At 39.7% G+C, this 27,992-nt stretch overlaps 1 protein-coding gene across 1 annotated transcript; it reads right to left on the bottom strand.

Moving 5' to 3' along the window:
• Window positions 1-69: 69 nt before the first annotated feature.
• On the bottom strand, window positions 70-27,992 carry HELLS (helicase, lymphoid specific). Its single transcript, XM_086616220.1, has 22 exons — window positions 27,962-27,992; window positions 27,765-27,886; window positions 24,070-24,192; window positions 22,651-22,710; window positions 22,123-22,159; window positions 21,973-22,037; window positions 21,435-21,476; window positions 20,989-21,213; window positions 18,654-18,836; window positions 18,194-18,337; window positions 17,401-17,597; window positions 16,606-16,702; window positions 15,418-15,579; window positions 14,768-14,910; window positions 12,982-13,120; window positions 11,424-11,507; window positions 11,219-11,338; window positions 9,340-9,456; window positions 8,255-8,414; window positions 2,500-2,596; window positions 2,210-2,286; window positions 70-573 (listed from the first exon to the last, which is right to left on the bottom strand). Exons 1-22 carry the CDS (start codon window positions 27,990-27,992, stop codon window positions 476-478), a joined length of 2,523 nt encoding a protein of 840 aa, XP_086472346.1. The 3' UTR covers window positions 70-475.

Genomic DNA, 27,992 nt, shown 5'->3' with positions numbered 1-27,992 from the left:
AGCTATGCTAAAAAAACCTACACTTTTAGGACAAACCAAACATTTCTTTAATCAAAATAATTTGCAGAAGTTAAAAACAGCAGCTACACAAATCGGCTGTAAAAGGCACACATTCTCTCCCTTCCAAATAAAACCATAATTGAGACCATACTAAAAAAAAAAAGTATTAGGACTTCCACAGGAAGAGTTTTTACACAAATTTGCCAGTTTTTACCACTGATCACAAGAGCTTGCTGCAAATGTGAAACATGCTAATTTTCTTAATTCTTTATGAGAGCCTACCAAAGCTACAACATAAAACTATAACTTGCATTATACTGTAGAATGTGTTAAAATTCACTGAAAGAACATGAGGGATTTGAACAAGGCCTTCAAGAAAATCAGCATAAAGGATCAGTATGTGTAAGTGACATCTCTGGAAGACCTGATGTCAGTCATATGTTGGTCCTGTAAGACTACAGGCCACATTTGCACATTAAAACAAACATTCTGGACTAGAATCGGATGATTCTTCTAGGACCTTGAAGACACCTATTTTTTCCTTTTTCATTTTTTCAGAGGTCTTCATTTGATCTAGGATTAAAACAAAACAAAGATCAGCAATAACAGGTGAAGTGTCTGCAACGTTACTATTGCAGTTTTATGTATTTTTGATTGGATTTAGAAAGCAAGTTGATAAAAAATCATTTTGCTCCTTCATCAACAGTTTGCTACTAGAAGTTTGGGCTTGAAAATATTTCTCACATGTGGACTTTAAGGAAGAAAAAAATTCCAACACTTCTGGCTAAATCTTAATGGAGATAATCAGTTTTAAAATCTGCCTGCACTAGTCTTGTTTTCTTGAGAAGAAAAGAGAATGTAGTAAACCTGGTTAGTGAAGCTACTAGGAGAAAGACAGAAAGCTATGGCTCTGCTAAGCAATATTCTTTTCTGAAGTTCAAAGACCTACATCTTGTTTTCCTATCGTTTGCAATCACTATATGTTGCCCTTCCAGTTAATATAAAGCTAATGAAACACTATTTTCTTTATATAAAATTTAGTAATTATACCTTACAGGGGTGAGAGGTAGCATTCCAGTTTCTAAAGCACTAACTGCATTTAGCTGTAGTAAATATTTGATACATAATGCTAGACTAATATCTTTGTGTAAACATTTCTTGACATTATACCAATTTTGCTTAGTATAGCCAAGAAAAAAAAAAGGAATAAGCAAGGAATAAATATGATGCATACTAATAACACAATGGCACCTTCTCCAGCTTGAAAAGAGAAATCAGATTGTTTCACAGCCTGAACTTGTAAAGACAGAGATAGGCCATATTATCAGTGCATCAAGAACCATCTACTATACCAACAGTTAACTGAAATAAGCAGTTTTATAAAATAATTTCTTTAGATAATCTAGGAAAAAAATTGAAGTATAACAACAATTCTCCTAAGGCAAAGTTATTTTCCTGAAAGCATACACATCACACTTATTTAAGGCTAACTATAATTTTTACTTCTAAATTCTGTAATGACTGATTTTTTTTCTGTATCTATGCTTTGAGCCTTATCTCTCCTAAAGACGCTGAAGGAAACAAAGCATACTAAATCTACTGGTTTTACTAAACGGACAAGAATTTTTTCCTTTCTCAGAAAAGTTAAGGGTTTTTTTTATAACATCTTGGCCTGGTCAAGCACTAGAATTTGCAGACAACCTCAAAAACTTTTTTTTTTATTTTTAATTATTTTAAAATAATTGATCCACTGACAAATCACAGTAACTCTGAAAAGTGCATTTTTTTAAAAAAAAAAAGTGTTAGACTATATTTTGAATTATGATAGTATCAAAATAGGTTTTTAAACAAGTTTGCTGAAATAAATATTTTCTGAGAATAATTTCTCTTTTGATCAATTACAGCAACTTCCAAGGAAATTGCTTTGTAGAACACCTCCTAATCTGTGCTTTTTTTCATTCACAGTATGCTCAAGGCACACTATGCATGAATGTGGTTTTCTGGAATACTTTTGTTTAAGTTCCATTATTTCTACTTCAGCAAATCCTGGAAATGTCAGCGAAGGGGCCAAAGGTTCCTTCTTCAGATGTACAACACAGCTATAGGGAAGTGAAGCTAGGGCAGCTTTCCACATATAAAGACTCCTACAAAATAAGCATTTACTGTTGAACAAACAAACAAAAAACAATAGATGAAAATTCTGACTTACCAATAAGATCGCTTCTATCCAAGAGTAACTCTAGATCTTTATCACTGATTACTTTTTCTTTAGATCCTTTAACCTCCCTGTTGAGGAAGAAATCTCTCTTAATACAGATAAAAGCATGTTACAGTCAGTATTGCATAGAAGTCAGTTTTCCCACATAGCAGAATCCCTAGGACATTCTTTCCACTATGAAGATCCACATACCACTTCATAAGACAAGAGAGCTATTGACAGCTGCTTGCAAGCTGCAAGTTACAAACTCATGGTCCAAGAAAAATACGAAATCTGCATACCTCTCATAGTCTCTGGATTTCAGCAATTCTACTAATTCCTGAGGATCCAGGCAGCTCTTTGACTGTGCTAGACCGGATTTGCCACCTTTAAACTGATCTGTAGAAAGGAAAAATTTTTGAGAGTACACAGAGACAGGAACAAACTCTGTAAATTGTTACATAAATGCTGGATGCACAATTCAAATGTGTTACTCTTGCACATGGAAACTAATGCTATGTTTCATTGGTTTAGCCCTCAGGTAAACAAATCTTATGCTAATAGCCTAGCTGGTGAAAAACTCGGAGGTACATGAAGAGTTTACATGCATGCCTTTCACCTTCCAGCTACAGTATGCAGAAGAACTGATTGAAACACCAATTCAACATGCACACACGCACACAGAGTAGAAAACCCATTAGTTCTACTTACAGTAAAAACACTGTAAATAAAGTTAGATGGTGGATGCTGAAGTTTGTTTCCTTTGTATTGTGAGCTGCTTGAAACAAAGTAAGCAGTATTAACCACAAGATAGGAAATATGTGAAAGGTATGTGGTTTACAAAAGAGAATATCCCCCAGTTTAATGGACTAGACAGACATGACAAAATAATAGACCTGGACAGGTTTGTTTCTTGAAGAGACTATGCTAACGCCTATCTACACAAAAATCTGGATGTCAGCTCAAATATCCCAAAAAAATATACAAGATTGTTACTTAAGCTAAGCATGGATGAAAGTGAAGTTCAGTCTTGCATATTTCAAGGGGACAGGCAAGGCGTATTGTTCTGTGCCAAGTTTCCTCAGTTGTTACTAACACATGCACCTATTTTGTTAATGTTTTCATTGATCCCTTCCATCACACTCACTGCTGTTCTTTCCTATATCTTGGTTTCAGAAGTCCTCCCCACACCTCTTCCTATCTCCCTCCAAGGACTGGCTGTTTCCCTGTGAAGCGCAAATCAGACGCAAGTTCCAGAGAGGTCTGAGCTATAGGATTCTCTCCCCCATTAACATCTCCTGCGGTGACACACAGGATCTAGGTTCTGTCATGCATTATTAGTGATGCAGTCTGTCGTTTTTAGTTTTCATAGCTTCACAAACTATATGGTATTGAATTAGTGCTGTACAGGTCTTGGGCTGCTATAATAGTGACACAGAGAGAAAAATACAGAAGATCCTATCAAGCATTTTAACACTTTAAATAGAAGTTTATGTCCATGACTTCTTCTAAGTCAGACATCTTCTAATTTAACTAAAATCACGCTGGTGCTCATACAGTTATGCTGCAGATTTAGGTATGATTCAACAATAGTTACTAAGATGAATATTCAGCTTATTGCAAAACTGAAGGCAACTTGACACTTGGCTCCCTTACAGTACAACTACTCCCAGTTCCCATTGCTACTTTAGTATATGGCAGTCATCTGCTATTAGAGCCCATTCCGTTTTGTGCATCCATCTTACCATTTTGGTTTTAACTATAGGTTGGATCATAATCAGATCAGTAAAAACAAATTCTTACTTACATCGGTCATTACATGCCTACAAAGAGTAAGACAGCAGTAGCAAAAAGATTACAAAGAAAAAGGATAAAGCTAGGATAAAGGAAGCATCTAACAAAGATTAGCGAACATCATCCAAAACCAGAGGCAAACCACAGCTCAGGCTTGACAAGCAGTGCACTGTGCAACAGTTACCGCTGTGGTCTTTCTGTCCCTTTATGCCCTCATGAAAATGCCTGTTTTTTTCCCCTCCTTAATATACTATGAGAAGATCTTAACCTCCTTTAAAGTTTAATCTAAGGCTAATTATTGCCAGAAGCCCATACCAAGTTACAAGAATTATATTTTTCAAGTGAAAATTATATTAGGTAGCTACTGTCCAAATATCACAAACAGAACAAGCTATGGAAGCAAAGGAGGATTCCTATAGCACACAAACAAGAAAAATATACCTCCAAAAGAGACAGTTCAACCCAATCACATTCTAAAGACTTTTGAGTATGGCCAGCTATATAATCAAGAACACAACAAGAATCACCATTGTTCTGCATATGAAATCTAAGACCATTGTTCTATTCAGCACTAGTTAATTGTTCAAACAGGACTATTCTATTGTAGTTATACTGTTCTTAAATTCAGAAGGACAGAGGCAAACAGGATGTTAAAATTTTTTACAGTGATTTTACAGCTCTAGGATTTGCAAATCTCAAACAAGTTTAGTAGGAACCCCCCAGAAACCAACTTTCTATAGTCTCTACTCAATTTTAATAGGAACATTCCCTACTCAAGATAGTTTGCCAGCGCAACTGGAAAACTCTATTGCTAAACTTCATAGATTTCATAGATTTCTAGGTTGGAAAAGACCTTAGAGATCGAGTCCAACCATCCCTAATCCCCATTAAACCATATCCTCAAGTAGATCATCCACCCTATTCTTAAACACATCCAGGGATGGGGACTCAACCACCTCCCTGGGCAGCCTATTCCAGTGGCTGACAACCCTTTCAGAGAAGAAATACTTCCTAACATCCAACCTGAATCTCCCCTGACTAAGCTTATGCCCGTTTCCCCTTGTTCTATCACCCATCACTAATGTAAATAGCCCCTCCCCCACCTCCCCACCATCTTTTCTCAAGTATTTATAGGCCGTAATCAGATCTCCCCTCAGCCTCCTCTTCTCCAGGCTAAACAGCCCCAACTCCCTCAGCCGCTCCTCATAAGTTTTATTTTCCAGCCCCTTGACCAGTTTAGTCGCCCTTCTTTGGACTCGCTCCAGGAGCTCAATATCTCTCTTAAAGCGAGGGGCCCAAAACTGGACACAATATTCCAGGTGCGGCCTCACCAGTGCCGAGTACAGGGGCAGGATCACTTCCCTGCTCCTGCTGGTCACACTATTCTTGATACACGCCAGTATCCCATTGGCGTTTTTGGCCACCTGGGCACACTGCTGGCTCATATCAAGCCGGTAGTCAACCAACACCCCCAGGTCCTTCTCCGCCAAGCAGCTCTCCAGCCACTCTTCCCCAAGCCTATAGCGATGCTTGGGGTTTTTACACCCCAAGTGAAGGACTCTGCACTTGGCCTTATTAAAGCTCATGCCATTGGCCTCAGCCCAACGATCCAGTCTGTTCAAATCCCTCTGAAGGGCCTCCCTACCCTCGAGCAGATCGACACAGCCTCCCAGCTTGGTGTCGTCCGCAAATTTACTGAGGGTACATTCAATCCCCTCATCCAGGTCATTGATAAAGATGTTAAACAGAACTGGACCCAGCACTGAGCCCTGGGGAACCCCACTGGTGACCAGCCTCCAGCTGGATTTAGCCCCATTTACCACCACTCTTTGGGCCCGGCCATCCAGCCAGTTTTTAACCCAAAGGAGGGTGTGCCTATCCAGGCCAGCAGTTATCAGTTTCTCAACCAGAACACTATGAGAAACTGTATCAAAGGCTTTACTGAGGTCTAGGAAAACTACATCCACAGCCCTTCCCTCGTCAACCAGGCGGGTCACCCTGTCATAGAAGGTGATCAGGTTTGATTGGCAAGACCTGCCTTTCATAAACCCATGTTGGCTGGGCCTGATCACCCGGTTAACCTGTATGTGCTCATTAATAGCACTCAAGATAACCTGTTCCATGACTTTGCCCGTCACCGAGGTCAAACTGACAGGCCTGTAGTTTCCCGGATCCTCCTTCCGCCCTTTTTTGTAAATGGGGGTAACATCCGCCAGCCTCCAGTCCAGCGGAACTTCCCCAGTGAGCCAAGACTGCCCAAAGATAATGGACAGGGGTTTGGCAATGACATCCGCCAGCTCTCTCAGGACTCTCGGGTGGATACCATCAGGCCCCATAGACTTGTGGGCATCCAGCCGAAGGAGCAGATCCTTGACCCGTTCCTCTTGGATCACAGGAGCTTCGATTTGCTCTCCCTCCCTGCACTCAGACACCGAAGGCCAGCTCACCTGGGAACTGCTGACCTTATTATTAAAGACTGAGGCAAAGAAGGCATTAAGGACCTCAGCCTTGTCCTCATCCCTAGTGACTAACGTACCCCCTGAGTCCATTGGGGCTGGAGGTGATCTTTAGCCCTCCTTTTGTTATTAATATATTTATAGAAAGACTTTTTGTTGTCCCTTACGGAGCAGGCTAGTCTAAGTTCCAATTGGGCTTTTGCCCCCCTGATTATCTCCCTACATGTCCTAACTTCCTCCCTGTATTGATTCCTGGATGCCTGCCCATTCTTCCAAGACTTATAGACATCCCTTTTTCTTTTGAGATGTTCCCAAATCTCCTTTGTCATCCAAGCTGGTTTTCTACCCCGGCGGCTCGACTTCCGGCACACAGGGACAGCTCGCTCCTGTGCCTCCAGAATTTCCTTTTTGAATAGTAACCATCCCTCCTGCGCCCCTTTACCCTTGAGAGCTGTCTCCCATTGGACTTTGTTAACCAGACTTCTAAACAGCCCAAAGTCAGCTCTCCCAAAGTCCAGCTTAGCCGTTTTAGTGTTCCCCCTCCTAACTTCCCCTAGAATTGAGAATTCTATTATCTCGTGGTCACTATGCCCCAGGCGTCCTCCAACCTTAACATCTCTCACAAGACCCTCTCTGTTCACAAACAGCAGGTCTAGGGGAGCACCTTCTCTAGTCGGTTCACTGACCAGTTGTAATAGGAAGTTGTCCTCCACACTCTGCAGGAACCGCCTAGACTGTTTCCTGACTGCCATGTTATACTTCCAACAGACATCAGGTAGGTTAAAGTCACCCATAAGGACAAGGGCTAGTGAGCGCGAGACTTCCCCCAGTTGTTTAAAGAATAGCTCATCAGTCTCACTGTCCTGATAGGGTGGCCTGTAGCAGATTCCCACTACAATATCCGCCTTCATAGGCCCCCCTTTGATTTTCACCCACAGACATTCTACTAGGTCATCCCCAACATTTAACTCTAAACAGTTTAGATCTTCCCTTACATACAGGGCAACCCCACCACCCCTTCTACCTCTCCTATCCCTCCTGAAGAGCTTGTAGCCATCCATGGTAGCACTCCAGTTATACGAGTCATCCCACCATGTTTCAGTGATGCCAACTATGTCATAGTTTCCCCGGATAACAAGAGCTTCCAGTTCCTCTTGTTTATTGCCCATACTGCGTGCGTTCATATAGAAGCACGTAAGTTTCATGTTACGAAACACTGCTCTAGATGTCATTAGGTAGGCGTATTGCTCCAAATGAAGAATTGTTATAAATTAAACTGCAAGCAGTAAGATATTTTTTTTATTTGCTTTTCCATTTACTTTCTGGTTCTTTTAATGTGATTTAAAAAAGCTAATCAACTTGGACTTGTCATCTAATCCAAGTGTTTTCAATGCTAAAAGTCCAAAAACATTTGGGTCAAACAAACCCATCTTGCTGACAAGCCGCCACCAAGCCCAGAGCTCTCTACTCTATCATTGCCTGGTTTTACCTATATTTCTTCCAGGTAGGCTCACTGTCCTATCACATCTCTTTTTCTTCCCTCCACCTACTAGTAAAGGAGTAATTGTAACATGGTGATTCTAGAAATATTAGAAGTGCTTTCCTTTAACTTGCTGCAGAAGCTACCTACAATGTGTCTAAGAACACATTTTGGAAAGTAATACCATGTAGCCCCTTGTTAGGAGGATGAAGCTTTTTGCGGTTAAGGAAATATACTAAGCAGTCACAAAACGGAGCAGTAAGAGTCCTCTCGAGATTTAAAGCAGCAACACATGCTTATAGGAAGTCGTAAGAGAAAGATACTAACTTTTGTGGATAATCAGCTTCTCCAGCTTTCTCTTGGCAGCAGCTCTCTCCACAATCTTCTGGTCAATAGTATTTGCTGTCACAAGACGATAAACAACCACTGGTTTTGTCTGGCCAATTCTGTGACACCTGTCTTGGGCCTGCAAATCTGACTGGGGGTTCTGAGTAGATACAGAAACAAGTTAGCTACACCATTAACCTTTTTTTAAGAGACTACCACAGGCAGCATTTTCAGTAGTGAGCTCTGAGAGCCAGTGCAGAAGCAATAAGCAGGGCAGCCATGGTATAACAGAACTCTCCATCTCTTTACCCAAACTCGCCCATGACAAGCTCTGCTGCTGTAGCTGCACAGCCAGAGCAACCCAACTAGCTCGGACTGCTTCTGCAATATGTGCTGCAGTTTTCAACAGATGGACATGTTCTGTATCACAAATTTAGCTGAGGGTGTTAGTTGTAGGTTTGTGGGTTTTTTTGTTGGAAGATAAGAAAAGACATTTAAGAAGTTTTCAGCCATTTCTGAAGTTGCTTTAGCTCTCCTGAAGCTGAGTAGTCATGCCAACAGCAGAGCTGTCTATTAAAATAAAGCAAAGATGCAGAGGTCCTCAAATAATTTCCTTCCATACCTCTCTTCTTCCCAGCCTCACAGGAGCAGCAGGATTCTAGCTAGCTGAAATGCATGTGGCAAGTCACAAGAGGAAATTCAAGGGGCTGGTACTAACATGACAGCTGTTGGAAACAGGGAACTTGCAGAAGGTCCAGCTACATTCAAACTTAAATAATAAATCGAAAGAAGGGAACGTATCTTCAACAGTAATGGAAAAACTCCTGCTTTTGTTGTAACTCAGGGTCCAACAGGCTAGTTTTGGAAACCAACTCTAACGTTGTATTTGGTAAGCTGGGACTTTTCAAACAAGGCTGTATATTTCATATATAACATGCTTGCATACACTATTATCTTCACGTAATACCTCATTAAAGTTACAGAAATGGTCTATACCATAATGGGTTAGTAAGTGATTATCAAAAGCAGCAATAGAGACAGCATTTTATGACATGTATCACCAGGTTAACAGTCTGTCAACATACCCAGTCACTATCGTATATGATAACTGTGTCTGCCGCAGTTAAGTTAATGCCCAAGCCTCCAGCTCTTGTACTCACTAAGAACAGGAAGACTTCAGGGTCAGTATTAAATTGATGCATCTGGAAGAGAATTTGTCTATTAAAAAACAGCAGATGGATCAAACTCAATGTAGCTTATGATTTATTTTGAGACACCTATGTTTAAAGATATGAACACAAATAAAATACAGCACACTGTCAGAGGCCAAACTAAGGCTTTAAGAAACACTGCATGCATTTGGGACAGGACAAGACCAAGTAGTGAAGCAGCTGTATTTTCTTATCTGATGATTCCAGTCAATGAGTTGTCTAACACATGACTATAATGAAGTATGATCCAAATCACATTCACCTCCACATAACTCACCATCCAGTGATGAGCAAGGTGAGCAAAGTCCAAGCTGGCAGAGGTTAAAAACGTATCTGCTTCTTGACACAAGCAACAATCTAAAATACTGATGCCAACTTGACTGTAACTTCCAGCCACCTTGTATACCTCCTCCTCTTACTTCAAAACTAAGAGTAACTTTCAGGCCTCCTACTCAGCATCTAGCCTACTTTCACTGCAAGATGTTTCCAAGTGTCAGCACACCTCCTATCACGTCTGCCATACCAGTGCAAACTTAGTCTACTTAGTCTGACCACCCACATCCTGGTAGAAAACTGGAAGTGTATGTTCATTTTCAGGACTTTGATCACAGCAGAGAAAAGGAAACCATCACCCCACTGCCAGGTGGAAGCAGCTACCCAAGCTCTCTAAAAGCCAAGTACCCTCTGGGATCTCCTGGACGTCAACATCTGCAGCATCAGCAGCAAATCATGGAACTGGGAAGAGCCTTGCTGAACATAAGACTGGTGACATGGAAGATTTCTCTCATCCTGCACCCATACCACACTGTGGTAGGAACACAATAAACTCCTAAAAACCCCTACAAGCCAGCAGTACAAAATTTTACCAGCTTAATAAAAGTCACTATAGCTTGCTGACACGTTGCTAGTTAGCCTTTCCTCTTTAAAAATGAGATCTAACAGTAGCAACCAAAGTCTTTAGGCGTTTGGTTTTCCTCAGCCACACTGTAGCACAGAAAAAAAATGAGGCAAAGGGAAGCACGATTTGATCTAGGTGATCTATCATCTGCCACTGTTTTTCTGTATCTTCACAAATACTAATGCATACTTTGGAGACCAGATAGCAATTGCAGCACACTCCTTAGATGCATCCTGTATAATTTCTCCATATATGCATTGCTCTTTTAAATCCCTCAGAGAGGTGGTTTTCCAGAACCACCCTGCACAGCTGCTCTTCTTGATAAATATATGCCTCAGTAGTAAAGCATCCTGTGGTTATTTGAAACCATTACAAGTATGCAAGAACAAAGGATTGCATTGGAATGAATCCACGTGCAATTTCAGGCTGAAGTCACATGTGTCCCACTAGGTACAAAAACTCATTTCCTGGAAATCTACTTTATTTGGCATAAGACTTGCAGTACGCTCCCACAGATGGTGGCATCACATCCAGGATGCTAGGAAACAACACATGCAGGGATAAAACTGGGATTAGCATCTGCCACGATATAGATATATTACATACTTCACGTTTGGGCAACAGAGTACATGAGCACCCATCATTCTAGGCATACCCCAAGATGTTGGCTAGTAACATATTTCATTGCTTCAGTATTTCCAAGCTGCGGATATTAAAGCAGCAGCAAGGATGCCAGTTTTTAACATAGATGTTTTTAGCCTACTTAAGGCTAAATGCTGTGCAAAATCATATTCCAGTGTTGCGGGAACAAACAGAATTTGTTAACAGGCTCAAAGGGCATGTACATCTACTTACATTTTTTTCTCTCTCAGAGTAGGACATAGAGCCATCCAATCGACTAAATTTGAAGTCTCTCAGATAGCAGTAATCCATCAAAATGTCAAGCATCATAGTCATTTGTGAGAACAACAAGACCTACAAAACCAGGAAGATTCCTTGATATCATTTTCTAGTCATAAGGACACAAACTAAGGCCCACTCCCAAAATCATTAGTTTTACCTTATGACCTCTCTTTTTCAGTTCTGGAAGCATTCGGTCCAGGAGCAGAAACTTGCCTGAATTCTTCACTAGATCTTCATCAACCTTGGAACAGGGAGGAAAGGAATCACATATTAGGAGGGACCAATAATACCAAAGGTTTCCCGGACTCAGAAGCACCAACAAAAACTGTCTCATAGAAACAAGCTTGTATCACCTTTGTAAGTAAAAGCTGTAAGACTGGAAGCAACACTAATTTTAGCAAACTACATGGAATCAGCTAAATCATGATGAAACAAAAATCAAACCCCATCATTTCATGTGCCCAAATAATCAAAAAATAATAATAATTAAAAAAACCCCACACACCACAACACACAAACCAAAAAAACAAACCCCAAACTAATTCGCTTTCATCCCATTTCTGGAAGAAGAAACCCTGAAGATCTTTATTTTCCACAGGGAAAAGCGCTATTGTTTCTTTTTCAGCTTGTAAGGCTTCCACCTGCTGGATACAAGGAAGCACTGCTCAACATGTTACTACACATCGATCAAATGACAAAAGTTCATAGAACAAGTTTTCACGCTGCTACCTTAGGCCTCTCTTGTGCTCGAGAGTTTGTTAGATCTAATTCTTGCTACGGGCTACGAGCAGAGATATAGAAATTTCTCAAGTCTGAGCCACACAGCAGCCACCTTGGCAATTCCTAAGCCATTTTCCTGAGTAGGTTCTAGATCCTGCAAGTGGTGTCAACCGTCAAAGGGCCTGCATTTTCTACACATTTACTAATTTCCCCTCATCATCCAGACTGAGCCATCTGCTTTTCATGCACTGACTTTACATTGATAAACTTCAACAGCTTGCTCCTGAGTGCAGCTTAATCTGTTATCACTCACTGAACAGGAAACATGACTACACATGCCCACAAACCTACATTTAGAATGTGCAAGCAATTTCCAGTTGTTCCAAGATGCTTTCAATTCAAATTACTTCATACTTTCCTATATCGCCAACTGCTTTGTGTAGATTAAACTACCAGCTGGTCTTTGTGATATAATTTGGATTTTTCCCCTTTTGAGGAGGTGAAAGGGTGCTGTATTCTCTGAGCAGCCAACCCTTTTGTACTTGGTTCAGCCCTTCAACACCTCAAAAAGTTACCACCGCACCTCCTGCGGTGTGTACAATTTGTGTCATGAACATTTCACCAAGGTCAGTATTTTTTGTTTCGAAAATTAACCTTTGCAAAGAGAACGTGAGGCAGATCTTAAACCACTTTGAGTCAAAAGAATCCAGCTACTGTTTGAATTCAGTAACTTTGCCCCCAGCAGACGAGCGCTGCCATAATGAAGAACACTACAGCATCACTATGCAAAGGCTAAAGTGGCACAGAGGCTGAACTTGTCTCTGCAAGTGCTGCTGCAGGAAGCTTCAAATAATAATTCAGCACACTGTTGGAATTCAATGGGGAGGCACATGCCAAATACATCAAAAAGGTCATTCCTTACTGCCATCAGCTCACAATGTATTGCTTTTTAACGCCTGGAATAATTTTTCTCATAATGCTTTTAAAATATGTACCTTGAACTGTTGTGTAGCAGGGTCCAATGGATATTCAATAAGATAGGGGTGATTACAACATTTCCTCAGTAACATCATAATATTCTGCAGTTTAAGGTTCACCTCTGAATCCATGGGAATGCTCACTTCTACCACTGGCCTGGAAAAGACAGATCATCTTATTAGTAGAGAAAGTGTCAACTTATGCTACAGATACTGAAGAGGAGAGAGAAAAAAAAAAAACACACACACAACACACTATCAAAACCAAAATCAAGCAATGGATCCACATGCTGTGTAAAACGTCCTCAAAATCCCTCATAGTTAGCAAAGCTATTACCAGACAAAACTTCTTTTAGTGCCATGCTCAACACCAAAGGCACAAGAGTTTGCCATTACTGGTATAAGATACAGAAGGGCAGTGAGTAATAATGAGAAGCAGAAAAAATCTTGTGCAAGTCACCCAGCAGAAAAAGGAACAGAAGCAAGCCCTCTCTAGAACAAATGGTAAGATCTCCTGAGGAACAATATATAAGCTATTCCAAGATCAGCTCTCTTCCTATCCCATTTCAGCCACATGTACACATTGTAGGATTCACAACAAATACAGCTATTTAGCTCTTCCACATCCAAGTACTGTCTCCGACATCAGGGATCCATGCACACCATAAAACTAATACAATTATACATCTAAGTGTCTGTTCTTGCAAGACACACGGAACTACAATAAAAATCTAGCAAAATAAATACATTTCAACCTGAAGATTAGCCTGGTTTTTCCTTATGCCCAAGGGACTTACAACCAATTCAGAGCCACCAATAGACCTTGCCAAACCCAGGAACGAACATGATTCCTCGGCTCCCTCAGTCCTGAACCTCAACTCTGATCTTAATCACCGGAAAGTGACCAATATCTGCCACCAAAACAGTAATAACCATCCTGGCTATCTGGGTTCGAGGCCTCAGCTTAAGCCTACCTATTTTACAAAATTTAGCAAGGAAACTACTCCTCTCTTTTCTCCAGTCCTGAGCCCAAACTTTGTTTCAAGCACTCCTGAGTAATTCCACAAAAACCTACGAGGTAACTGTAGTTAGCACGCTAGCATTACCCCTTGTCCCATCTTTGAACCAATAAAAGATATACCTGTGAACATAATTGGACATTGGAGACAAAAGGTTTACCTGAGCCTTGCAAAGCCTGCAAAACTTAGCAATAAGCCAAGCTCTTCAGCTCTTTGTCCTCACTGCTAGCTGTAGCCAGAACCTAAGCTATTACACTGAAATTTCAACTACCAAATCACTAAGATAAAGCAGTTCTTCCCTGGCTAGCACCCGACACCATCTTAGACCTTGAGGCTTTGGTGAAATCACAGCCCTCCACTACCAAAATGTTTAAACAGCCCAAAGGAATTACATTTCACACTAGGACATTTTAGCTCTTTATGGATTATCAATAGCACTATCATCATGGGACATAGCTAGTCACATATTGTGACTAATGAAAATAGGGACTCAAGAAGCAATTTTATTACTAAATCCTGCAAAAGACACAGGTCTATGAGTAAATGTCTTGTAGTTAACTACAACTCTAATGAGTCAGTGAGTGATAGTATAACCTAATCATTGCTATCATGGCCCAGCAAAAACAAGGTAAAAGCAAAGAAACCAATCAAAGCTACAAGGATAGTGAATTACGAAATGCCATTCTTCTTGATCAACTTAATAAGCAAAGCTCTGGAAGCAAACTAAGAGGGAGATATTCAGTATAATAAAAAAAAAAAAAAAATATGTCTTTTAGGGCAGGCACCTCTCTTTTTCTACTTCCTCTTGCATTTTGCTGATCAATTTTTCCAAGTCATCAGGTGAACCAATATGTTCTTCACAATAATCAATCAGTTTTCGACTACGGCGTTTTGGTCGGCCTGTAGGACTCAACTCAACTACTTCTTCCTGTGGAAAACGATAACATTGCCATCAACAGGAGACAGCTTCAGATTCAAAGGCCTACGCTGACCTAAGAACTCTCAATACTAAAAAGAGGTCTCAGCAACATGCCTCACGCAATACTTAGACTCAGCAGCTGTACGTTTTTCTAAGTAGAAAATGCAGCCCAAGTTTTAAAGGTCTATAATTGTAGATTTTGAAAGCTTCTGCTTGAATTTTAAAAAATGCATTAGTACTTTATTGATTTTACAACAGAAACTGTCAACTCTATATAAACTGTCTTTTTTCCCCCAAGCTACAAGTAATCGAGAACATATTTACACTCGTATCATATTAGTTCTGTGCCCTCTGAGGCCAGCCACAGTAACCACCACTGAAATACATAAGAGGATCAGACTAAAAATCTAAGAAAAAAATGGGTTTAGTTACAATGGTAATGAAGCAATACCAATACGATTTTGCCTACAAACCATTAATAGCAAGCACATTTCTAACATCTTTATCAGTAGATACCTCATTATTTCCAAGCAGTTTCCTAATGGTGCGATTTACAATAGCAGTATAGAAAGTTTCTTGCTTCTTTGCCAGCGGTGCATATACCACAACTTCTCGTTTAGGAGGAACCTCAAGAGCAACATCAGATTTCAGTCTTCTCAGTAAGAAAGGTGTCAGAATCTGAAGTATTGAGCAGATGTGCTACAATTACTAAAAGCTTTCAACATGGCTAGCTTAAAAAAAACCAAACACACACACCCCCCACTATGTAAACGGGTCTACTGATACAGTGCTATTTTGACAATGTAAAGCCAGGTAGTCAATTTAGAGTTTCATATTTCATTTTTTAATATAGATGCTTACTCCAAAACTTTTACACACATGCTTGTGGTAATACATGTGTTCAAATACATACATTGGCATTTGTAAAATTTTGAAGTGTTTAATAAGGGTGCAGTAGTAACTACATTACTGACCTTTTGAATAATTCTCATTAAGTAAAAGTAATTTTATTATGAAACAGTTCATTTTTATTATATTTCTTAAATCAAATTATTCTGGGAAAGCCCCAAACTTTTAACTGAAATAAATAATAAATTGTCATAGACAATTCTATCAAGAAGATACAATTCGTATCTCTCACCATCAGCTTATGATGGGAAAATGAGAGTCCTGTAAGCATTTACTTCCACACCACCCCTTAAAAAAATGGTTTTGAGTGTTAGTTTGGTTCTGAAGACAGGCACATTATACAACTAGTTTGTCAAAAGGTATTCTGTTCAACACCTAAAAGTTACATAAATTCCCTCAAAGTTATCTGTCAACAAAATAAATATACCAATTAAATCTTTTGGCAAACACAAGCAAGCAACTGCAATTAAGTTCAACTAAACTCAATTCAGTTCCAAGAGTAAAAATGAGTCATTATCGAAGAGGTATATTGTTCCTTTCAGCATTTATAAGAGTTGTAAAGACTGAAAAAAAAAACCCAAAACAAACAAACAAAAAAACCACAAAAAAACCCAAAACAAAACAAAAAACCCAACAAACCAACAACAAACCCACAAGTCTAAGGAAGTCCAGAAGTGTCACAATAAAAGCATCAAGCCCAGAATTCAGCTCCACAAGAAGATTTTGACACACTTTATAATAATGGTCAATGTTAGAAATAAAACATGAAAAAAATAACAAAGAAAAAGTGAAAACCTGATGCAGCATATGCAAGATGTTTTGCTCTCTTTCTTTAGCAATAATATCTTCGGCAGTTTCTGTAATGCTGGTAATATCAAACCAGGATTCAAAGCTATAAAAACAAAGAAAGAAAAAAAAAAAAAAAGCTTAGTTCACAGCTATTATTCTTCATTATTTAAGTATACTATTCTTCTCTTATCCTGCAATTTAAGTAAAACAAAGCACTAATATCCATCATCAATAGTGAGTGAACAGGAGGTACTTCTGAAATATACCTGTCAATTCAGATGCTTGAGGTTTTAAGTGATTGGTAAAAATACTCGTATTAGTTGGAATATTCACTGTGATCTACTATATTCAATCTAGTCTACATCTTTTTCCAAAATTAGTCCAAAGACTGTTTTGGCAACGTTCTTCCACCTGACCCTCTGCTGCTTCAGAAAAGGATGTCTGTCTCCCATGGGTCCCATGTCTGTCAGCCTCACACAGCTTTCTCCAGCACATTACAGAGTCTCAAGTAGCACCAGGCACTTACTAGGAAAACATCTCTCCCTGCAGATGCTCATATTTTAGCTCACAGTGGAGCTTCCACTATCCATAGAGCTGACAATTGCTTCCTTACTTTCTGAAACAACTAAGAATGAAGGCAAGACACATTTCAAAGCCTTTACCACCAAACAATCATACCAAATTACAACCATACCATAAAACAGCTCTTCACATGCTGATACAAGTTTAACAGTTAAAGAGTCACGATAATGCCCGAACAGAACAAGGGGGAATAGTTTTCACCATCAGATTGCAACCTACCTTTTCAAATCATCAAACACATCTGGCAACAGGAAATTCAGCAACGACCAAAGCTCTGCCAAGTTGTTTTGCAGGGGAGTACCAGTCAACAGGAGTTTATTGTCTGCATTAAATCGTTTCAATTCTCTGATAAGGCGGCAGTTCATATTTTTAATCCTGTGACCTTCATCTACTATCAGATATTTCCAGAAGCAGTGCTACAAAAAAAAAAAAGGATATTTCAGTAAATCTTAGCCTTACTCCATCAAAACACATGCCAAATGAGATAAGCAGCACTAATAAGACTGATACGGCCCGTTACAAAGATTTTATTTACTGTTGTTTCTCACTTCGCCAGGTTAGAAGAGCCGAGTCCAAACATTTAACACCATACATCTGCTTCATGGTTGACTGCATTTAGAAAGCTTAGGTGACTACAATAAAACTTCTACAAGAAACTCATCTCACTGAAACAACCATTCTGATGTTAACCATGATATTTATACACTAAGTATAGCTTTTACTCCAAGACTCCCTCACCATCAGCTACTGAGAGGTAATGAAACAAGCAAGTATGCTGTAACTATTTGCTTACTTCATTTTTTGAGTAGCATTCTGTTTGAAGAACTTCTTAAGCATAAAATTCCAGAGCCACTGCTACCAAGAAAACAGAAGTGAATCTCAATATAAATGCTACAGTATGACACTCGTACAGGCAGCATGTGGGCTTTTTTTTTTTTACCATATTCAAAAGCATTGCTATTAGTGATGAGGCATTCCACCCATCCCAGGACTTTCAGGAGAACTTAGATACCTGCAGGGCATTTCTGTCTCGCATTGCTATTTCAAAGGAAGTAATGACCACAGGATGGATTTGCAGTGATCCTTGTCGTCCATGAATTTTACGAACGAGCTTACGACGTTCCTGCTGAGCTCCATGATAGAGCAGTAGTGGAATCTGAAAAAAAAAGAGGTTTAGAATTCAGGTGAACTAAGCTCATTTAATGGAATCTGAAAAAAAAAGAGGTTTAGAATTCAGGTGAACTAAGCTCATTTAAACCTAAACAGAAGACAGTAGAGATAATTAGCTCTGTTACAAGAAGGCTGTAAACACACAGCAAGTCATGGCACAGTGTGTAGTAACCACATAAACAACTACAATTAAACTGATGTTCTATATAGAGAAAGTTTCAAGGCAAAGAAGTAGAGTAAGAATTAAATATTTTTTTCTTTTAAATCTAAGGAAGAAAAAGATAAACCTTTGTTTCTTTTACCTCTGGAGTAAATCTCTTGAATTCAGACATCCAATTTGGAAGAGTAGATAAAGGACCACACACTAAGAATGGACCAGGGACTCCTCGCTCCACCATCAGTGCTATTGTTGCAATACACTGGATCGTCTTCCCCAATCCCATTTCATCAGCTAAAATGCCATTGATACCATTTTCCCAAAGCATCTGCATATACAGGAGGAAAAAAAAAAAAAAAATGCAAAATAGCTAACACACCTTAAGAATGGCTATCTTTAGAAATGTAACACCTGTAGAAACTACTAGGCACATTTTATATTACAGATGAGTAAGATTTCTCCACGACGAAAATATATACAAGCATCTTGTAAACCCCAGACAATTGTATGCAGGTGTATGTGCTTCTAGCCAATAAAGTGCCTGACTAGGAGGCAAAAACCAGAACAGTATTAAAGGAAAGGACGTAAATTAGTGTTATATCAAAAAGCACTTCAACTGCAAGTACAGCTCAACTATCCAAATTTTTACTCATCCCAGCTCCAAAGAATTACCTTAGCTCCTCCCTCTAAAAGACCAAGTTATTGTGCCGATATTTCAGCATTATCTGTTCAAGTAGCTTCTACAGGAATAGCTACTTCACCATAGGAAAAAGGTGCAATTCCTGATCAGCACAGCCAGCTGCTCCAGCAAAAGTTCAGTTCTTTGTGCAGACACTGCCTATTCTGACAAGTGACAGAGCAACCTCTCACAAAAGAAGAGAAAGACAGACACAAGAGTGTTCTTTAGCTACTCTATCTACTATTCATAAAGATTCATAAAGAAGGTTATTATAACTGAGGGCTCAAGGAAGCTGTTTTTTCCCCTCCCAGAACAGGCCTGCCTTCCCTATGCACTTCCCAGTGACAGAACAGAGTGAGTTTAGTGGCACTCACTTGTGAGATTGGCCTAAACCTGTTACAACAAGATAAATATGCTCGTGAGAAAAAATAAGGGAAATATGAGATCAGTAGCACAATGACAATGTTTGGTCTGGCTCTGATATTTAAAAAGCAAAGTCATTCTAATTTGGCTTGCAAGCAAAAATGGGTAGAAATTAAACATGTACGTGGACCATTTTTACAGCAAATTTCTTTAGTTTTTTATTTCAAAGGCCAAAGATGAAACATTTTTAAAACACTGTATTAATATTACTAGTTAGATTCCAAGATGCAAAGATCATAAAACTCATCTGTGTCAGGCCTGCAAGGTAGTGGGTCTTTAAACTGGTTTTGACTGGGACAGTTAGTTTTTCTTTTTAGCAGCTAGAAGAGTTCTGTGTTTTGGATTTAGTACGGGATGCATTATGAGAAGAACGTTCATAGTGCACTGAATGTTTATAGTTGGTACTGAGACAGCAAGGACCTAACAGCTTCTCCTATTTTGCCAGTGTGCAGGAGCACAACGGGCTGGGGGGGAGGTGGGGAGCACAGCTGGAACAAACGGTTCGCAACTCCTCTTATGATTCGGACTTCAGACTTCAGATTGAGGGCCAAATTGGCCAATGAAATATTCCATATCACACAACGTTAAGCCCAGTATATAGATGAGTGTTGACCAGGAAGGAAAGGTCTTGCTCTTCCAGAAACTCTGTTCCAAGGACTCTCTCTCTCTCTTTTTCTCCAGGCCTCTCACTCATCTGGGATTGTGGTGTCAGGACTTATCTGTTTTGGGATCACTTGCTGGGACAGGACAGGCATTGATCATCAAGTGGTGAGCAATTATACTGTGCATCACTTGCTTGTATATATTATTATACACATATATTCATATATAATTATAATAATAAAAATTGTTCTTATCTCAACCCACGAGTCTCCTTCTCTTTTCCCCTTAAATTCTCTTCCCCATTCCCCAGGGGTGGGGGAGGCTGAGCAAGTGGCTGTGTGGCATTGTTGCCAGCTGGGCTAAACTCCGACAATAGGACAGGTATTCGAGCCATTGAGAGAGAAAAATAGTAAGACTGTCCCTTAGCAGTGTGCATAGTCCTTCTGCTTTCACAAAGTATTTGTAAGGAGAGCCTGAAAAGACAGTTGAGTTGAACAAGAAAATACATGGAGAAAGGGAAGACAGACACACAACTAGAAAGCCTAACAAAATGTTTACAAACACAAATATCATCCCCACACTGAAACAGTCATCTGCTGCTTGACAATTTTGTCATAACACCAGATTCTTGTATCATGAGAAATCATAAAAGAATCATGTCTCACTTCTTCACCTTCCCTGTACCAACTATGATAATCAACTTCTCATGTCTCTTCTCCTCCATTTCTGTTTCCAATCAGCAATAGGCTTAATTGCATCAACAATCACTCCATACCCTTAGCCATTCCATGCCTTCCACTTGGTACCATCTCATTACACCTCCAGTAAAAATCTTTGGCTGCTGAAAAGGCACTGGTTGTCCATTAAATTTCCGTACTGGATCAAGGAATTGCTTGGCACTGTGTCGTACAGCTTGACACAATCTATCCTTAATGACACTATTTGAGTCTCCATTTTTCTGCAGGTCTTCTGGACACAGATTGTCAGAAGAGTTTTCATCCTATAGAGGGAAGTTCAAGGAACACGTGTCAAGTGGAATACACATCAAAGCCCAGCTAAGATATATTTTTGCCCAATTTACACCAGTCTTAACGTACAGTGAAGTAAGCCAGACCCTGACACAGAATCAGTTATTTTGAGCAACTGTCAACTCAAGAGTAGAATTTATTTTTAGGATTTATATTACTACGCAATTAACTGCAATAACATGTGCCAACATACCTGATTTTCCAGTTTACTTTTTTTTGCCACTGATAATATTTCCTGGAAAAAAAAAAAAGAAAAAACTTGCTTATATGCTTTTCAACCTTAAAGGCTACAATTTGTATTTCATGAGATCTTTTAATTGAAGAATCTGGACATACTTTAAAAAGTTTTCCATACAACATTATTAATCATACAAGTGACTCTAAACAAGGCCACCCACCAGAGAACACATTCGAATTACAAAGGGTAACTGGAAATTCAACTGACTATGTAGTTTCCTCACAGCTTGCTCCCCCAAAGACTTTTTTAAATAAAATTAAAAAAAAAAGCATCCAAATTCTACAGGTCTGACAACACTGCTTGTTACCTAGATCTTTGCTGGAAGAAAGTCATACGTTCCACACAGACTACTGTGGGCTGTTGGTTGATAATCTCTGATGGCAATGTATGAGAACATATTGCTCTAAAATACAGATGTCACACAGCGAGTGCCTCACCAGTTAAAATTTGTGCAGCAAAAATCCAGACAAGCCTATTTATAGTTATGGCCTACCTCTTTGGACATAATTTCTGAGATGTTGTATGTCCCGTCTTCTCTCCCTCTCTTCTTTTTTGCACCTATAAGATAACATTTGAGTTTATACAACACATCAAAGAAACTAAAACCACCAGTACTGAAAAAAGGCAAAGCCTAATACATTACCTGATTTCTCCTCTTTGCCATCAACTGGATTCTGACCCTAGCAAATAAGCATAGGAAGAGGTTCAGCATCTTATGCATCTCAAACTACCATGACATAGATAAAAAGATGTAATCAGTCTCAAACCATTGCCTTTGAAAGCTTCTTGAGACACTTTTACTATTAAACAGTTTTTAAAAATACAGCAAAAAAAAGTTCCTGCTTTTTTTTTTATTATTACTTATTCAGCATCTTGGCTGATTAAACAATCATTGCTAAACCAAAAAACCTCCTCAATACAAATTCAAACCATTTTCTTTAGTATAAATTAGTCAGAAACATCTCCTTAAGGTGACTGCCATGGTATGCAATTTTTAAGCACTTTATATAGTCTTATTATGGTTAAAATAAATACCGTATACTGCAAAGATCCTGTAGGTAAAATATTGGCTAATCTAACTTACTTAGTTTACCTGCCTTGATCAAAACTGACACCGTGATTGGTCAGACTTCTATTCAGAAATTTGCATAAAATAGCTAGTTCATCTTACCTTGGTAGATTTTAACATCATCTCTCTCTTTTTTTCCAACTTTTCCTTCCGTCTCTGTTCCTAAAAAAAACCCAAAAAAACACATTTCTTATCTTTCAGTAACACCCAACAAGAGAACTATACATTCTAGAAGTGATAACAGGCATAGATTACATTGGTAATTTAGAGTTCTATGTACTCTACAGATTTTGTTTCTGCAATCTCACTAAAAGCCTCTATTCTGACATAGTTTAAAATGATAAAGCAAAATTTGGGCTAGAAAGTGCAACTGCTCCAAACTACTTTTCAGTGAAAACTTAACATACTTAAATACAGTAATTTAGAGTCAACAAAAACACTCCCAATTGCAAATTCCTTAAGACTACATCTATTGCAGCAGGTTTTCCATGTATGCAGCTCCCCTTTAACTTTTACATGTTACCACTTGCGTTCATTACAGAACAGAAAGCAATGTAAGTATGCTACAATGCCTTTAAGGATGAAGTGCTTTCATGTCTTGAAGAATTTAAGATTTTAATTCCAGCTACTATTTTTACTTGCTGAAAGTAAAACGACCCTGGAAAAACAGGTAAGACATCTTGGTATTTATCAGATTGAGCAAGACTTGGTACTGAAACATGCATTCTATCAATGCAGTAATTCAAACTGACAGCTAAACTATTAAAGTATTTCAGAAAGAAGGTTCCTGCAATCTGTCAGTGTCACTTCTCTGAGAAAGTTGTTGCCCTGAATCTTTTCCCATGATTCTCCCTCTCTCTCAAATGTAAACTCTTACAAGCTTGTCCATAAAGGTAGAGTTAAGATAGTCAAGATGAAGCTAGATATGAACTCAGCAGCCCATGGATTTGAAGGAAAAAAAAAAAATTAACTCCTTTTTTGGAAGCTCTTGTTTGGGAACAGCATGGCCTCAAATCACTAATTCATAAATTTGTTTGAGGGAGGCCTACGTTCAGATCCTGAAAACACACTTCATCCTCAGCCTTCAGTAATTGCACACAAATAGGCTGCACAACTTCCTACTTGTCAATTCTTTACATCTTCTGTCCTCTCTCCCAAGTTTTCTAGCTCCCATAAACTTTGTTTCTTATTTCAAATACTTATTTTCTCTTCCTAGCACTCAGGGCAACAGAAGAATCGTAAAGATATCAGTGCCACCTTTACACTGTGATTTTAAATTATAATTCATGCTCTTTCCAGTCTGATTTATCTATTAATTTGTAGAACCCATTCTGAATATTATGTAAAGCACCACTTCATTCCTGGGCAGTAGTTCCAGTAGATTTTCATGTTGTTATTATTATTGTAATCTCAACAGCATTTTTACTTCAGTTCAAACAGATGGATGGCAAGAAAAACCCCAAACCCAAACAGGTGGCATCCCATCTTAAGACTTCCCAATGCAGACAAGAATACACCTACCTCCAGTTGCTGCTGTTCCATTTTGGTTAGCAAAAATTTGGAATAGATGTTGCTTTTTTCAAGCAAATGTTGAAGCCTCTTATAGCGCATTTCACTTGACTCTCTATCCCAAGAAGTGCGAGCCTGGCCAACACAAAGACATGTCAAATATTTATAGATGCTTTGTCAAGTATTTATAGATGCTTCAGAGTTAACGTTTTCAATATAATGCAGGGTTCTTATAAGGGATAACCACAACTGTGTCACACACACACACCACCTCTCACTTTAAGTCATTATACATCTATGATTCGTAAGCGTATGGACTCACATGTAGCTGTGAAGTGCTGCAAGATGAAAGTAACTGAGGATTGCATTCGCTTGCATATGTACACAGAGCTCTGCAACACATGTGCTTTCAGGGCAGTAGCACAAGGCATTCAAGGGCTCAAAGGTGTCTCAACTCCAATTCATAGATTTAGAGCAAAATGAAATTTAAGTTAAGCCTGCAAAATTTGGGAAGGGAAAAAACCCAACAAACCTTATCTGGCAAAATTCAGCAGTTTCTCAAGTATTAGTTAGGACTCCTCCAGGTGCCGTTTGCACAAAGGTACAGTTTTTCATTATGAACAAGATGTCAGATAGCTACAAAACCAACCATCATGCCTAATTTACAGAGGTAAAGTCAACTCTCAGTGTGAAAACAGTAACTTCTAATTGCTTTGCTTACAAAATCCACACATGCTTTTAAAAGTAACTTCTGTTGCATGAGTCAAGGCCGTGCATCTAGAAGTTTGCAAATTATTCTTTAAAACTCAGATCGATACTCACACAAAAAATAAGAAAGCATTCACCCCCGCATTCATCTAACTTGCCTGTCAGACTGAGGTATCAAACAAGTGAAAAGGTATAAATTAGCATCTCCAAAAGAAACCCCAGAAAGGCAAGAAGCAGAGCTTTACAAGATGCTTATCTATGCCATTGCCTTCAGAAGAAACACTGGGGGAAGGGCACGCTAAAATGGAAAGGCAAGAAAATCTTCTGAAACTAAACAGACTAACAGGCAGGGAAAAGGGATATTAGCTGAATCATGGCACAAACTACGTGACATAGAAAAGAGGGAGCATGTTTCTCTCCTTTAGAAATCACACCTTTATTTTCCACAAACAATACTCCACGTTATTCTTATTAGGTAGCTATCACATTATTTTATGAAAGGAAGATCTATCTCGACAAGTTCTTTTGAGGGAAGAGATCACCTTCTCGTGATTCTCAGTAGTTTTTGTTTGCTTCTGCTCTCCCCAATCCAAGTCTTTTCCTTCAGATGAAAAGTACCTGAGCTGAGAAAGATCAATCCTTGAGGGCAATGCCAAGAGAGAATATAATTAAACCTAAGCTACTTCATTCAGCAAATCGCTATTGCTCACTTTTTATTGGAGTGAACACAGACAGCATCCTCCCATCAATTGTTCAATCTGAAGGACTGTTCCCTTGACTAACTGCAAAAATTTGGGGGGGGGGAGGGCGGGGAGGGAAGAAAACTCAAAGATGATGAACAGCATTGAACTCTGACGATTTCTCCACTTTGTCCTTTGACTCAATCTTCAAGCCTCAACGAAGTGGGGTTTTTTCCTCTTTTTGACTGAAAAGGTAAAAAACTTGCGACTCTTTCATCACTCTACATTCTTGTGTATTTGCATAGTGGTATTTTGCCATCAGCTCATAGAAAGAACAAGCGACTCTCTTGTTGAATTGCTGTACGAATCACCTGGCAGGGGGTTTGCCGAACTGACAAGCATAAAAACCCCAGAAGCTTCAAGAACATCAACTGCCCCCAAGATGCCAGTAAGCCTAGGTTTAACATGAGTAATGTACCTTGGTCTGACTGGCCCCGCATTGCACAGAGAAAGCATGATAGAAGCACTCAGGATAAGGGAGTGATACACTTGCTAGAAGTAAGCTCTGTGGATTCTCAAGAAATGGAGAGAACACAAAAAATCCCAGCCCTATCACATTATAGCATTGTTTCAGAAGTGGTTGGTTGTGAAAGAAATTAAATTTTAAGTCCTTTTCTCAATACTTCCTGTGCGATGAGACAATCTGCTCTACAGGGATTTCCTCCTTACCCTTCAAAAGCATTGTCCCCAAATTTTTAGTTCCAAGTCTGACCAAGAAATACCTGAAGAGAAGTTCAGACAGGCTCTATCATGATTTATTGGTTGCAAGAAAGAAGATCATGAGACTTCTGAGAGAATAAAGTATTATTTTCTACAGTATCACAAAATGCTACAGCCTATAAACAAACCTTTTTAAATCACAACTTTCCTTAGTGAAAAGAGAAAGACTAACTAAAATTAGTTCCAAGCCTTAAAAACTGTATTTTTCACGCCCTTAGAATAATGCTTCAATTTTTAAGACATCAGTCTCCTGTGGGTTGAATACTTACAGAAAAGGGGAAAATGAGAGCACTCTGAAAAACAGGAAAAAAAAAAACAGATACTGATTTCTGAAGTATTTTAAGTAAAACCATTAATTCTTTAGAACACAATTCCCAAAAGGGCATTTAAGAGAGTCCTTTCAAGCTTATATTTCCTTACACCTGAAATACGCTACCTTACATAGCATTCTGATACCTTGAGAATTTGCTTCAGCACAAGTCTAGAAGCACCATGTTTTCATGTTCTCTCTCTAAAACAGATTGGTTAATATCAACCAATGCTTAACATCAACATTTGAAAACATTCACAGCAAGAGAGAAATGAAATGTAGCAACGATTATGTCATCTGTGTTAGGGATGTACCATTTCCTTGGAGCAGCCTACAATTCCTGCACCGTAAGCAAACAGAAGCGCACAAACCAAACATCGGCTCTCAGAACGATTACATGCAGGTTTCTCCCGGCAGCAATGCCAGCTCAAGCAGCTCCTGCTCCCCTCAACTTCGGGGTGCCTGGACAACTGCGCACAGGGGAGAGCAGACCAGGAGAGCGACTGGCATAACACCGATTTTTTCTGGCTGAGCTCCTTCTTTCCTTGATGCAGTTCAGTCGCGCCCTTCAAACATCGCTGCGAAGAGAATGAGCTGCCAGTGACCGCAGCTGCCTCAACTACACCTGCTACCAAAAGAAACGCATAAGCGGGCTTACTTCTGGAAAGAATAAATTATATTTATAGAAGTGTTTGCAGAACTCCAATCAGGTCGTTCGTTTGGTGTTGTTTTTTTTTTTATAAAATAAGGAGCAAAAGGAGGAAAAGAAGCTCTAGCTACGCATACAAAAAAGGCTTGCCTTTACTATTTCAGACAGAAGAAGAATGTGAAATTACGACCGTTTTTAAAATCAGTTTACTTTAAAGGCGTATCTTACATTTCTAGCCTCATAACGACAAAAGTAAAAAGGTATAACCTCCTCATCGCAAACCTGATGGAATATAAAACGCAACAAGCTGGTTGCTGACTGCAAGAGTCCACCGTTAGCCTTCGAAATAAACGAAACAGCCTCCGGTGGATGACCGAAGGTGCTTGGGAATCACTGCCGCCGCCCGGAACTTCAGCAGCCTCCCACGCTTGTTTGTTTTGAAATGAAAGGAGCGGCACGACGCCCGGACCACAGGCCGCCGCCGAGCGACTAACGGCGCGGCGGCACGGCGCTCAGACCCACGCACGCCCAGCGGGCCCCCCCGGCTCCGCGGGGCAGCCCCGGCTCGCCGCCCCCTCACCTTCTCCAACATCTGTCGCTCCTTCTCCAGCCCCGCCGCCTCCAGCTGCTCCTCCTCCTTCAGCATGGCCGGCGTGATCACCGCCGCCTCCGCCTGCTCCCCCATCTCCGCTCCCAGCGGTTCTGTAACGAGCGCGCTGTTAACCACGGGGGCCCAACCACGGGGGCCCAAACGCCGCCGCCGCCCCGGGCTCTCACCACCGCTCCTCGCCGTGTTCTGGGCCGGCAT

The sequence above is a fragment of the Tauraco erythrolophus genome, chromosome 9, assembly GCF_009769465.1.
Source record: "Tauraco erythrolophus isolate bTauEry1 chromosome 9, bTauEry1.pri, whole genome shotgun sequence".
Lineage (NCBI taxonomy): Eukaryota > Metazoa > Chordata > Aves > Musophagiformes > Musophagidae > Tauraco > Tauraco erythrolophus.
The sequence above is the reverse complement of the archived record's forward strand: the minus strand, read 5'-3'. Positions and strand labels throughout refer to the sequence as shown.